We start from the raw sequence: 15,322 nt of genomic DNA, 5'->3' as shown, positions 1-15,322 counted from the left end.
TTGTGATGTGTTCAATGATTGTGATTGTGTGAATGATGAAACTAGGATTGGTTTATAACATGATTTAGGCTTATTTTAAGCGGTTTAAATGAATATAATGTATATTGAATTGGAGGATTGTTTTGTTTGATGATACTAAACAATATATAAGTATTTTTATGGATTTAAGTATGAGGTGAAAAGGATTCCATAAGGAAATCCTTCTGGTTGTTCTGTTATGGATGTATTGAAGTAGGGGCTCCGGGATTGGGGAATGATTTTGACACTCTCAATAACTCTCAATCTCAAGTAGAGATGAGTGATTATGTCGTGGAGAGTAGTAGGAGGTTCTTAATCTAATGGTCATGCATTAACCATATATGTTTGACGGATTAACCTTGGTGCCTGGTAGTTTAATGGAGTTGTAGTATGATTTTTAGACGAGTTGTTTTACCACACAGGGTAGGTCCCCCATGAGTCTGACATCAATACATGTATCTAGATGGTCGAAGTTTAAAGTTGATATGATTATTTTGTATTGCTTGATTTATATTATGAATATGGTATTATTGTTTTAAAATGTATGAATGTTCTTTTGATACTTTAGCTTACCCTTTTGTCTTTTCCTGTTCGTGTGTGTGTTTGTTTTCTCTTTTGTAATGATTACCTTAATGGTGTGAGCTTCGGGGGTGTCTCTATTAAGATAAGATCGTCTATAAGACAGAACCGTCTAACACTTTAATGTTTTGAAGTTTAACAAAGAAACTATAAACAAAATGAGTAATTGACAAAAGTATAATCCCTGTAAAAATAATATCGTTGGATGAAAGACATTGTATGAAACAAACGTTACAACATCTGAAAGAACAAAGAAAAAGTTTCAATAAACCCATTAGGACCAAACGATCATATTAATAATAGACGCACTATTAAACGATGTTTTACTATGAACAAATCAATGCTTGATAATTCTGTAAACGGGCCATCAAATGATGTTTTAGTAAACGCACTATCATGACAGTAAACACATCTTTAAACAATATATTTGCTAAATGCACTTCTTTTGTATCTTGCCAAACAATGCAACATGTGCTGCATAATGTTTTTGGTAAACGTGCTAAAGTTGTAAACAACACTCCAAAAACAATATGTTGAAAAACACTTTCCTAAACACACTCTCATAAACAAAGATCATTAAATGAAGCGCTGTTAAGTAAACGTCTGATAAAGGCTAACCTATACCTTGATACAAATATTAATGTCGTCCAATCATGAAATCCTTATGAATCAATACTTGGTATCTTGTCAAAAGTTCTTAAACGATCTACAAAATTGTTTTGAACATGCAATGCAAAACATTAAATGTACAACGTTTCAAATAACAAAAGTAATAAGAAGAAGGACATATCTACTAACATGCATTTCTATTCTACTTTATGTAGATGCCTATTACAAGCATCCACCTACTCCATCATGAACAAGTCAGAAGTGAACATTAGAAATAAAGAAAACATTCATGAAATGTTCTTTTCATCAAAAGTTGTGTTGAGGAAATCGTACAACCTATTTTAGACAAAGTACTGCAAAAAGCGTGCATACTCTGACACGCTGAGTTTAACCTATGGATGCTACCTACAAAAAGGTTACGAAGATCTAAAGCTTAAAGACAAACATTGTGTAATATATCTTTTTCCATGAAGCCTATAAATAGAAGAATCCTTGAAAAGAAGAACAAAAAGGATAAACACATTAACAACGTGAAAGACAAAAAATAAGCTCATACTCGTTTAAGAACAAAATTGTTGAGAATATATTTCCAAGCCTCATAAAGTCATAAGCTTACATTTGTAAGAAGAGAGAAAATCCTACAAAGTCTATTAGATTGAGTTGTATTGTAAACACATCCTCTTTGTGAGAGTTATCGTCTAAGACTTGTAAACAATTTGATTGATTGTACATTCTGAAAAGAACTCAAACACTTGGTGATTAACTTAGTTGAGTTAAACTCTTAGTAGACAACGTAACAGGCGTTACCAAGATTGTCTAGTGAAAACCAAAAGTGGGTGAAACTCAATTAGAAAACGTAACAAGTGTTACTACGATTTTCTAGTGGAAACCAGGAGTAGGTAAACTCAACTGGTCAACGTAACAAGTGTTACCGGGATTGACTAGGTGTAACCATGAGTGGTGGTAATACTCAGTTCTAGTCGGCGTAACAGGTGTTACCAGGAGTGGTGCTAATACTTAGTTATAGTCAGCATAACAGGCGTTACTAGGAGTGACTAGGTGTAACTAGGAGGGATGCTAATACTCGGTTGTAATCTTGTTGAGATTATAGTGGAACCCTCTAAGAGGTCTTAAAGGAGAATTGGACGTAGCTTAGTTGAGTGAACCAGTATAAAACAATTGTGTGTTTATTGCTTCATCTTTACAAAACATATTATTTACAAACACTGCATGTGCTTGAAAAGTTAACCATTGATAAACACTCTTGTCATCAGACGTTGTTTTCTTTAAGAGCTGTCTTTCTTAAAATACTACAGTAGCTTTGCTAAAAATCTTGAAAACACTTTATCTTTGAACATGTGGTTTAAATAGTACTTTATAAATCAAGCATTTAACAACCTGTGTAGATCATCTGACCATCACCAAGATTGTTAAACGTCTTTTGGCAAAAAGTTTTTCACAACATTATTCAACACCGTACCTTTTAGTGTTTTCTAGTTATTTTAATCTCTGGTGGATAGGAGCTAGCTTGTGGCAAAGCTGAAGTTTAGAGTAGGACTTATAATTATTTCATGTTGTTTTGTAAAGTCTATACTACACTTTTGTTTTAGTGTAGTATATTTCCTTGTAATATATATATATATATATATATATATATATATATATATCTTGCTATTATATATTATTTTGGATAATTGTAACGACAATTTATATGTTTTTTCTCGAATCAACTGTCTTGTTTTATTAAGGATGTAATATATCTTATTGTAATTGAATACTAAGAAAATTGGGATGTTACAGAATATATATTTAAATTCTAAATTAAATACACTTTTAGTTTTTAAATTTCAACCCAAAAATAAAATTTGTCTTATTTCAAATTTTGATATGTAAATGTAAAATTAATATTATTAAATTAAAAAGACAATATTCAATTATTTTTAAAGTTTAGGAACCAAAATATATCTAAATTTGAAATAGATAGAAAATTTTGATTTTACATTCAAATTTAGGGATTATAAACATATTTAATTTTTGAATTTTTAATAGACATTAAAACTATCACACCTCTTAATTATATTCATGTGCCAACTTGAGATCTTTTTTATTATATTATTAATAGGCACAACAAAAGGTTGGGTCAAACACGGATATTCTCTATTTACTATTCAACCAGTAGCAAAAATATTCACTCGTTATTCGCCGAATATCTGTTTAAAAATTATCTACAAATATTTTAAAATCTTACGGTATCTGTGAATACCCACAAATATTTAAAAACAATATATTTTATTATTTTTTAAAATAAAATCTAAATAAAATATAATATAAAATAAATTAAATATAAAATTAAAATTTAATTTTAATTAAATTGAACTTAATAAAATATAAATTAATTTTAATTTTAATTAAATTTAACTTAATAAAATATAAATTAAATTTTATTTTAATTTTTTGCGAATGGATAACATGATACTTATACTCAATCTATTTATACGAGATTATTAAAATATTCCCTGTCTATGAATAATAAATATTTTTGAATACTAATTATTTGCTATAAATTTTATTTGCAAATACTTATGGACATTGTTATTTTATACCATCCTTAAATATGACAAATGTCCTCTATATTCTTAAACTAGAAACAATATATCAAAATAAGAAATTAAGAAATAATTTGTTTAATTGAGAAAAAAAAATACTAATACCCCAAATAATTAAAAACATATTGAAACTTTTATGTTTTCACCACTATTTTGTCACTGCTAGTAAATACGAGGACAGTAGTCCTTCTTCTCATACACTAACAATAGGAACCAGGAATAAAATTCTGTAACATTCCTCACGTGTAAACATCTTTTCTCATTCTACATCTATTTTCTTAACGTATATTTCTTGCTTCTCTTTAATTACAATGTAAACACAAGCAAATTATATTTATATTATCCCTTTTTCTTATGCATGTGTCCTCGGGTTTCAGTAATTCTAAACTAATTTTCTTAGTTTTGAGGAAGCAAATTTTATTCTGAAATATCGTCAATGAAAGGAAATCAGTTCTTTTTAAACAAGTATTTTAATAAAATCTAAATCAAGCTATCCTGAAAACGAGGGAAAACATAAGAATTTTTTTTTTAATTATTTTCATTTTAATTTTTCTTTGTGTGCATATGTGATCGTAAATGATTTTCAAATAAGAATGATTGAAATTGTTGGGTTAGGTGTGAAGGATATTTTATGTTAAACCATCTCATATTTAATGCATCAAATGGCTTTAAATTAATTATCCTTCTAAATGTCCCCACTTGGTCAACTACACACCTCAAATCTTCACCAAAATCATTGTCAAAATCACCTTCATCTCTATAATTACATTTTCTTGGTGTTCCACTAGTCTTAGTGGACAAGATTTCTAACCAAAAAACTTTTTTATTTGCTCCACTTACATTGATCATATATTTTTTTTTCTGTGAAGAAGACCAAAATAGAATGAAAGAAGAAAGAATATAGGAAGATAAAAATTAAAAAATTAAAAAACTACTTTAATTAGTTATGAGTCAATCTATCTATATAAAAAAATATAGTAGCATTTTCAATCTAAAAATCTTAAAATAATAAATCTGTGAATATTTTTAATATATGTTATTCATATTTCTCTTTTCTACTTAGAGAGACTTAAAAAATTATTTTTTTCTTAGAAAATAACATTCTTGAGTCTTTATTTTATTTTGTGCAGAAGCTGTTTGTCACTTTTTCTCATTTGTACATTTTTTGTGTCTCTCATCTCATCCAATCCCTCACTTACAATTTCTTCACTCACCAACTTTGAACACAAGAAATTGCTTGTGTATATCCTTCAATCTTCCCTACTTACTGTTCAATTTCATTCCACAATCAACCTTTTTCAAACCACAATGGCAGAGGCATACATGTTTGAAAGAACTAAACCAAACTTGCAGAAACAGGGTTGATAATGAAATTGGAGTTGCTTACCAAATTCATTACTAAAACAATTGACAATAGACAATTTAAGTATATGAAAGTGCCACCCTAGTCACTAAAATATACAAATGTTAGTATCATATTGGTCCATGCTAGAAGATTGACATGGCTGATATTGATAAATTTTGGAGAGTAATGTGAAAATTTCGAAGTAATAGGCCACTGTATCCCACACCTTGGATTGCTCAAGGACAAATTTGAGTTTCATCATGGGAAACTGATTTTTTGTGTTGTTTTTCTACTGTACCTTCAAAATATACTGACTGATTTTGATGTTTTAAAATATATTAAAAATAATTTTAAAGTATCACCATCATTGTATTTTTAATGTTCAGCAGAAAAAAACACCAAAAAAGCCAGCAGAAAATCTAGACTCGAATTGTAACCATAGAACGTGGAACGGAGCTATTGCAAGACACATGGAAAATGGGGATCATCACTACTACTGGACTGCCACTACCGCCAGTGAAGGCGTGATTGTCAAATCCATTACATAAATGATGGAGCATGAAAATCTTGCGATGTGAAAGATAGAGACTTCATCCACCAACAAAGGCAATAGTTATCAACATGAGCATACATGGATGAGAACTTCAGAGGTCAAATATTTATTAAACTAGACAGATTGTTTGAGCTGTGTAGTTTGGTCAGATGTATTCCTGAACAATATAAACCCTACAAATTCCGTTGGTGTAAACAAGAAGCTGCACATTGGCAGCCCACCAAAAGCCTAAATTGACAAAGTACAAGTTTGTTTACTTCAGATTGGATGGATGCTAAGAATAAGTTACAGCCACTTCCACCCATCAAAGTGTACAGATGAAGCATGTATAACAAGGGTTATAGTATTATACATTGCTAAGCCTATCTCCAAGCAGTCAAGTCTACACATCAATCAGGCTTTAACCTTCTTACCTGATGATGGGGTTTTATCTTTTTCGGTATCCTCTTCTCCATCTTCATCATCTGCTTCATCAGCTAGTTTTGTCAGCTCTTCTTGAATCATGAGCTTTATAGATGCCTTTCTTGGAGCCAGATCCATATCATATTGCTTGGCTGAAAAATGAAGGGCAACTTTGTTACGCACTTAATTTTAAGTTAGGAAATTATATAAGACCATATTAATCAAACTATAGTTAAAATTATTCCGTTCAGGTTTGAATAATACAAAAATCAGGATCAGATACAGACTATAGATCTCTTGTTACTACAGGAACAAATGTACCACCATCTCATAGTTGAAATTGAGAAAAGGTATAGCTATAATTATGCATTTGAGTAAGAAAAAAAGTAAAAAGGATCCTCAGTGCATACCAAGTTGCTTCAGAATGTCAGTAAACGTGGCCTGCAAAAGAGGAAAAGGGGTTTAATTTTAGAAAAAAGAGAGAACATTCAGTATAGATACTAAATACAACATTGACATTATCTGGTTCATTCGGGCAAAACATCATAAATGACATTCAAAATTACATACAAGAATTCTATAAATTCCACACGGAATGGAATATGAAGGACTTGTATAAATGAAAACATGTTAAGAGGTTTGATATGTAACAAATCTGCTGCCAGTGCTACATTCTAAACTGCGAGCCAAGTACTACACACGTTTAATCATCTGTCTCACCAACTTGACAGATTATGTAAATGATTAAAGCATCAATTAGTGGGTCATGCCACACCACACACACACACACACATATAATGGTTAAAAGGAAAATAAATATGTTCAAGTAACAGTGACAGAGAGAATACCAAGATATCTTAACCTAGTGTTATTTGTCAAGCTTTCAAGGAGGATTTTGACCGTATCTCAGTTAAGATACATTATGAAGTAGAACAAGAAGCTTATAAATAGTTTTTCAGTGCTTTATCTATGCGTTACAAACAACAACAGTCTTTACTCGCTGACTGGGTCAGATACCTACATCAATTGATCCCATAATGTTTTGTTGTAAATCATGTATATAAACAAATTATTCACCTTTAAACCCTTCTTAACCGTTTCACCTATAGTAGGATCTCCCTCTACCACTAGCAATCGGGCAACTCTCCATCTGATATACTTTCTTTATTGGAGCTTGTACAAATCTTCTTACCACATGCCAAACCAGCTAATGCGAGTTTCTATCGTTTTTACTACAATAGGTGCTACCACGACGTTTTTTCTCTATAGTGCAATCAGTCCTATTCCTATCACATACAGTGCAACATTCTAATATCTACTACACAGATTACTTTATACAAGATTGCGTCCCACAAGTTTTAGCTATGTATTAAACATAAAAATTCAGCTAGTTACTGAGTTAAGTAAAGTTTATTTCAACATCTTACCGTATTGAAATCCACTTCTTTAAGAATTTCACATATTGCCTCACGCAATTGAGTATCACTGGGGCTCAGCTTCTCCTTTTTCATGCTCTTTCCTCTGGCAACCTTTTCTGCTTGATACAACAGGAAGATGTTTTAAAATGTACAAGGATGAAGTTCATTAAGTTATCAGTTTTCCAATTAAAAAACGTCACCATTTAAACAAATGGAAATGGGAAAATAAATGTGACGAGTAGAAATACTTGAATATTTGTTTTCAGCTAAAAAATATTTTTTAATACACAAACAGGCCTCCAAGTTATAAACATTTTAAAATTAAATAATGACAAAAGAAAATGAGAACTCAAGATATCTACCAGTTTTCTCTTTGGAGGCAGACTTAGTAGGTGTTGTTGACCTCTTCTGCACTCCTTTTTTCTCATTAGTCTTCTTCCTTGAAAAAACCTTTGGATTTGGACTTTCATTGCTATCATCATCAGTCTTCTGCTTTTCTCCTTTCTCGTTTTTCTTCTTCCTTGAAAAGACCTTTGGATTTGGACTTCCGTCATTATCATCCTCAGAATTTGAGATATTGGATGAAGGTTTCTTAGGTGCTCTTTTCGGTGGTGAATGAGATTTATTGGCAACTGTAATTTTCTCGATTTTACTTTTCTTAGCAGGTTCCTTTTTTGTCGATGACGTTTTAGAAGGTTTTTTCTTTTCTTTCATGTCTTCAGATTCACTCCCAGAATCACTTTTCTCTTCACTCTCAGATTTCTCCGGTGTTTCATCCTCAGATTTTTCAGGAACACCATTTTCATCATCTTTCTCATCTTCCTCCTCATTTTCATCATCTTTCTCGTCTTCCTCTGACTCATCCTCTGTGTCAGTTGTACTCTGTCTCCGCACTACTGAAGAATCTTCATTTTTCTTCAGCCTCTGAAAAATACATGCCAAAAAGTTGGGCAAAAGAAAACCAAATTAACTAAGAAGCTACCAGTTAAAACAAACTGAAACTGCACATATCCCTTATGTAGATACTATATTGTGAATAATAAGGGATTAGATTAACATGAAATGCTATAGAATACACACAACTAATACCAAATTATACCACCACTTTTGTCAAAATCATAATTATTCTAATAGGAAAGTATGATCCCAAAACATTCTGGCTTCTTCCATGCTTGTTTACACCTAGGATCACTAGGATTTCTTGTCAGACCATCAAATTGGTAAACTTATTCAAGCTTCACACCCACCCATGGACTGGGTTGATCAACCCAAAAATCAATATTTTCTTTAGGGTTCTGCAACACTCTCCTAGTCTGGTATGATCTGTCCTCTGGTCTGACCCAATCTCACTTGATCCACATCCATTGATTGATGTACCCGAATCCCCAAATCCCAGTTGTCCCACCCATCCTCTCCAAAAACACTTGATCTCCCTTTTCTCTCCTAAATCTCATCAATGGTTCTGTCTCTCTAGATCTCTATGCCAGTACAACTATATTCACTTTTAGAAAACCCTTGTCCCTTCTCTTATAGCTTTCAACTTATATCACCAAGAAAAAAAAAACTAGTCTTTTCTCACATCAACCACCACCTCCTCACCCAGCATTTTGCATTGACAGAAATGTAGACCAGATGCAGAACATAGACTCTCCAACGACAGAACATAGGCAATAGGTTTGGCTGAAGAGAAGGACTTAGGTCAAAAGTTGGAAATGCTTCAGCAAAAGGTCAAAACTGCAAATTCCCATGACTGATTTTGTTAACAAATTATAATGATCCCACAAATTTCCATTTATATTCAGGATCGAGATCGCCAAGGGTGGAAAAATCACAGAATCATAAGATTGTACAATTCAAATCACAATTGACTATGTTGTATGATGCATATATAGCTCAATATTTTACATCTATATTGATCCAGATATAACCACAGGAAAAATACTAAAAGGATATCAGATATTTTAGAAGTTGATCATCTGTGCACATACAGTTTTATTATGGTGTACTTATCTGTGTGTGAGTGAAAGGAACACATGAGAGAAGTGAGTTATAAGTTGAAAGAAAATGAGATGTTTTGACTTGTCATAACCCTGTCCCTTTGGAAAAAAATATGTCCCATGATTTAGTAAGTAGCAAAAATTTTAAATTGACCTGTAAGCCATGCTTTTGTGCTTCCCTGTGACCACATCTAAAATCAAACTACGAATAAGTATTTATAGTATTTTCCTTCCTCAATTATTAGTGAATCAAACACAGAGTCATGGAATAATAGGACAAAGGACAATTCCATGGTAGTAAGAATAGCAATGAAGAGTATAAAACAAGCAAATGCGAGATAAATATGCTATTCCAAAAGAATGCAGCACTGGTATTCATTCTACTGCAAGACTTGACTTTGAAACACAAATCATAGTTCATTGCTTAAATTACATTTTAAATCCGTTAAGTTGAAGGAGTGAAATATTACCTTTGCAGAACGTCTCGAAGTTGTCCCAGATCTTGAAGAACCCCGTTTTACAGCATGCTTCCGCTTTTTTCCCTTTGTTAAATCATAAAATAGGATGAGTGCTGTGACCAGAACATAGTTGCCTAGGTAAAAAAATTACCACATCAAGGAAAAAAATTGAAACAAAAAAAAAACAATTAAAACCTTCTCTTTTTCTGCAAGTAACACAGTAGTGGTTGCATGAGGGGCACCTAAAAAGTCTATCAGCGCAGTAATAATATCTTCCTGCTTAAGGAAAAAATTATAAGCAATGATGATAGATCTGTGTTAAATGGTATTAGTAAAAGAGCATCACTAATGCCTAACCAGCACACCTTCCTCGTTGTTGCCCTGGCAATTGTTAAGTCAAACAAATCACAGAATTCCAGTAACTTCTCTTTATTACACTTGTCAAGTTTTTCTTTTACTTTAATCATTTGCTTTTCCTGCAGTAACAATATTTGGACTTTAGAACTATTGAAGAGCACTTCAACCAGAAAAGCAAGAAATTAAAAAAAGAAGTTACTATAAACAAAACTCTACGACTTTAATTTATGATATATAGATCCAAGTTACGAGTACCAAATTTTTATTATATAAAGGTAATAATTACCTCATTATCACGCCACACAAAACCAGAAAACCTAGATATATTACTCTTGATCTGAATTGCCTGCAAAAGAGTTGAGAAAAGATTTAAATGAAAGCATAATAACATTAGGGTGACATTTGAGCACCAGGTAAGATTTGAGTGTTTAACTTTTTAACAATATTGGCGAGCACTATTGCATATCCTCCAATACTGTGGTGGAATAATACAAAAACTGTATAAAACAAAAAATTATAAGAAAGGTATACCTTCCCTCTCCTTCCAAAGAGAATTGTGTGGAGCAATTTGAAGGTATCATCAGTCTTCCTTCTAGATAGCTTAAAAGCCACTAGAGAAAAAAAAATGCAAGAGTCATAAAGTTATCAGCTGTTCAGAAAAAGCGGAGACATGTACATGGATGCACACTTAACAGCATATAAGAAAACAAAATATCCCCAATATATCAGCTCAATTTTATTTATCTGTTCCAGGAACCTTTTCCTATAAGTAATAAATTCTGGTCAATTTAATACTCCACTCTGTTCTCCCACAATCTTGAATGCTAAAGATTCCAGAGACACATTAGAAAAAAGACACTAAATAACATGGATAAACTATAATTAGTTAATAATCTCATTTTCCATTAAGAGTGAAAGGAAGGGATTAATATAGTTCCCAGTTTGTATCATTATTATTGTCATTGAAGTTAGAGTATGAGGGAAAGGGATATATATACAAGAATGTTTTTCTCGTTCACTAGGCAAAGGCAGGGAAAAAGTAACTATTTTATAAATAGATTATTGTTCACAAAACAATCAAATCAGTATGTGGTAGTGACTTTGGCCAATAGTATAATCAAAGTAATGACTCCTGTAGTTAGTCTGGAACACCAACTCAATACAATATGGAGGGTGAGAGGCTCAATATTTTGAGGGGAAAGATGCAGTTAACCATATATCATTGACTCACATAATCATTGAACTGAAGGGACACAACACAACTACAATTTCACAATCTTAAATCAACGATCTTTACAAATGGCACATTCTTGACTACAATTGGAAATGCATATAAACAAAATATGTGGCTTATTTACTGCATGATATATGTCAAACTCAAATCGTACAGTTTTATCTAGATATTGTCAACCTAGGAAAAATGTGAGGAATGTTTGAGCAAGTACACCAGGCATTAGATTAACTTCCGTTGGCTTGAGTATATAAAGAACACAATTAAAAGACCACTGTTGAAGAAGAATTCAGAAAGGAAAGCACAATACCATTTGGTATATCTTTTAAGGGTGTACCACGACCCTGCAATTTGAAAGAGAAGCTGTAAACAAATTAAGTTATAATAAATGCATAATTGAAGGTAATTATCTCAAATGTGAAACTTAAAACAATTACCTTTTCAATGTGAAATTCTTTGGATGCATCTTTATCAATTGATGCTACCAACCTCTCAACTGATTTCCTTTCCCGCACAGGGCGATCAATAGTAGGAGTCCTTGGCTCAATTTTCTTAAGTTCCTTCCTTTTATCTTTCACTTTCTCCCCATTGTTCTTCCCTCTCCCACGTTTCTTTGGTCCTTTCTCAGCCTTACTATCTTCTGCCTTGTCTTCTTTTGACTTATCAATATTATCCTTATCCTCATCTTCATCCTCCTCCAGGGCCACTCCAATTTTCTCCTTTTCATCACTCTCCTCCTTCTCCTTAATGCCACCGTCTACTTCCATAGCCTCCACCTCTGTTTCATCAGTTTTCACTTTTTCATTTTCTTGTTTACCTTCCATTGTTTCAGTAGCACCAGTGTCTTCATCCATGTCATCATTCTCAGAAATATGATCAGCTTTCGTATCCTCCTCTATTTCTTTCAAATCATCACCCTTTTTATCTTCTACTACTTTTTTCACATCATCAACTTCCTTATCCTCCTTGACTTCTTTCACATCATGTTCCTTCCCCTCCTTTACTTCTGCACCATCAACTTCCTTATCCTCTTTTATTTCTTCCACATTTTCATCAGCTTTCTTATTCTCTTTTACTTTTTCCACGTCATCTTCTTTCTGATCCTCTTTTGCATCTTCAACTCCATCTTTCCGATCCTCTTTTACATCTTCAACTCCATCTTTCTGATCCTCTTTTGCTTCTTCCATCTCATCTTCTTTCTGATCCTCTTTTACTTCTTTTACCCCATCTTCTTTCTGATCCTCTTTTGTTTCTTTCACCCCATCTTCTTTCTGATCCTCTTTTGTTTCTTTCACCCCATCTTTTTTCTGATCCTCTTTTGCTTCTTCTTCCACAACTGTTTTTGTGTCCTCTTCTACCTTTTTTACACCATCAGCTTTCTTATCATCATTTTCTTTGACAATATTCTCTTTGATTCCATTGTTCTCCAAACCTTTTCCTCCATCAGTTTCCAAGTCCTTTTTCTCAGTAATTTCTTCCAAAGTTTTTTCCTGCAAGCTCTTTCCATTGGAATCGGCCTTAGAAACCTCATTCACTGGTTCTCCGTCACCCATACCAATCTTATTTACAGTAAATAACTAAATATACAAAATTATTATTGCCTAAGCACAAACTTCTTTACACTCTGATAAAATGAACAACTGAAGCCTACCTGGAGATTGAAAAAACATAGTTAGGTAAAGTATGGCAAACTCAAACAGCAAAGTGCAAATATAGAGGGAAAATTAAACCATAGAAACTAGCTACAATGGAAAGGAATTTCAAGAAGGCAGATATTTAAATCCAGGATAATGGCACGTAACAGCCATCCCCAAAAACACTAGAGCTGGATATTTTGAAATTGCGTGCATAGTATATATAATCTATTCTGTATAGTATATATACATATATTCTCAAAAAATGTTAAACAAAATTAATGACATTCAATACAATTCCGTGAGTCTAAATACATTCATTCAAAAAGTAAATACCAACATAATTCAAGCATACGTTCCCAAGATAGGAATCATCAACTTCTAAATTCAAGTTTTCTTTATCATTTTCAGTACTATTCCGACAACTGCAATGGATCAGCCTTCTTTTCTCTTCTCCTGATGTTTTAAGTCTCTAGAACTGTTTCCTATACTATTTCAATATTTGAATGCTTTGTCTAGACCTATATTATGACCTTTTATTAATAATTATGAGTATGTCATGCATCAGCCATGTACCATGCACATAGTATTGATTATATGTCTGCATGAAGAAAATTAAAACCACAGCCATCCCGCTATACCTTTCCAGGGTTGGCTGCCACACGCTGTTATCTAGCATCGATAACTACGATTTAACCACAGTGGAGCCATATTATATCTTTCAGTCATGGGAACAACAATGAAGAAGTAATGAGTTCATATATTCCGTCTTAATTACAATGAAAGCATAAAAGTAACCGCAAACATACACACCCACAAAGCCAACAAAGGAATGCACATGATAAACAACATGCCAACATAACAAAAACTCAAAACAGTTCAGTGGAGGAGAAGAAATTGGTATAAATTAAAAAAAAAACACCAATCCTTGAATATTAATTTAGCCTCATATCCAGAGAAAATCACATCACCCCATCAAAAGGGTAACCCTATTTATGAAATTTTAAAAACAATATTCTCACCGGAGCACAGCAGAGAACCCCGGTTAGGAACTTCAAATTGCCAATTTTTCTTTCTTAATTTCACCCCGAGAGAACCTTTGATGCCAAACGCAGTCTAAATGACTAAATTGAAGTTAAGCGTCGAGAAAATTATGTGCCTCGATTCAAAGCCCTAAACTTCCCTCACCCCCAAATGTCCCAACCCGTATGACAATTGACCCAGGAGAATATAAAGATGCAAACATTGAAACCTAAAATCACACTGGAGAAGGAAAATTGGAAGAGAAGAAGCTTACAGATTCAGGGGTTGGACGAAAAAAAAACACAACAGAGCTTCACTCAAACATTGCACGTTCCACTGACAGTAACTATGTAATGTGACTGTCTGATGTTTGGGTTATTTTGGAAATTTGTAGTTCGGACTTCAAACCTGGATTTTAAATGCAGTTAAGTTGTCATGTAAAACACTGAAATTCGGATTCAATGGCTGAGAAGGGTTTCGGTAAGGGTACGTGTGCAAAATCGACGGTTGTCGTTGAAATTCCTTGTGCCATGCATGCCTGCTGTGTTTCTTGGTTATTACTGAATGATTGTATCTGAATGAAATTAATGATTCATGTTACTTCATTCTATCTAAAATTATTAACAGTTATTACATGTTACTTCATTGTATCTATAATTATTAATTTTAAGTGGTTAGATTTTGATTATTTCCTCAGTAGTTAATGAATTATTGAAGGGTATAAAGCAAAAGTTTAAAATTAATGATCTACCAAAACAAAAAGGTTTAATCCTGTGAACGAATGTAATGAAATGAAAATATATTTAGTTATTTGATTATAATGTGAAAATTTGGGTTGTGTGAATATTTTTAAATAATTATTTTTTATATTTAAAGTTTAATTAAGTTTTAAATTTATATTATATTTGAATATGTTTAAGTAAGTCTTATTAAAAAGATATTCAAAATTTGTATATTTTTAACGAAGTAATTTTTTATTTATTTTTGCTGTTAACTTTGGTGACATATTTGATATTTGTGTTTTTTTATTGAAAAATAAAAAATTATTAAATTAAATTTTAAATATTTCATGAATTTAGATATTTTAAGTTG

At 32.3% G+C, this 15,322-nt stretch overlaps 1 protein-coding gene across 2 annotated transcripts; it reads right to left on the bottom strand.

The window, feature by feature from the left end:
* Positions 1–5,789: 5,789 nt before the first annotated feature.
* Positions 5,790–14,648, bottom strand: LOC108342957 (DEK domain-containing chromatin-associated protein 4). Of its 2 annotated transcripts, none has more exons than XM_017580903.2 (12): positions 14,505–14,648; positions 12,011–13,224; positions 11,884–11,917; positions 10,874–10,953; positions 10,629–10,688; positions 10,351–10,461; positions 10,181–10,261; positions 9,998–10,069; positions 7,893–8,454; positions 7,540–7,646; positions 6,523–6,553; positions 5,790–6,264 (listed from the first exon to the last, which is right to left on the bottom strand). In XM_017580903.2, the coding sequence occupies exons 2-12, from the start codon at positions 13,124–13,126 to the stop codon at positions 6,104–6,106; spliced, it is 2,415 nt and encodes an 804-aa protein (XP_017436392.1). In that variant the 5' UTR covers positions 13,127–13,224; positions 14,505–14,648; the 3' UTR covers positions 5,790–6,103. The 2 variants fall into 2 exon arrangements, with proteins under 2 accessions (XP_017436392.1, XP_017436393.1); XM_017580904.2 differs by lacking the exon at positions 14,505–14,648 and adding an exon at positions 14,230–14,435.
* Between the last annotated feature and the right edge of the window lie 674 nt (positions 14,649–15,322).

The sequence above is a fragment of the Vigna angularis genome, chromosome 6 (genome assembly GCF_016808095.1).
Source record: "Vigna angularis cultivar LongXiaoDou No.4 chromosome 6, ASM1680809v1, whole genome shotgun sequence".
NCBI lineage: Eukaryota > Viridiplantae > Streptophyta > Magnoliopsida > Fabales > Fabaceae > Vigna > Vigna angularis.
Note: the sequence above shows the minus strand (reverse complement) of the source record. Positions and strands in the feature narration are given on the sequence as shown.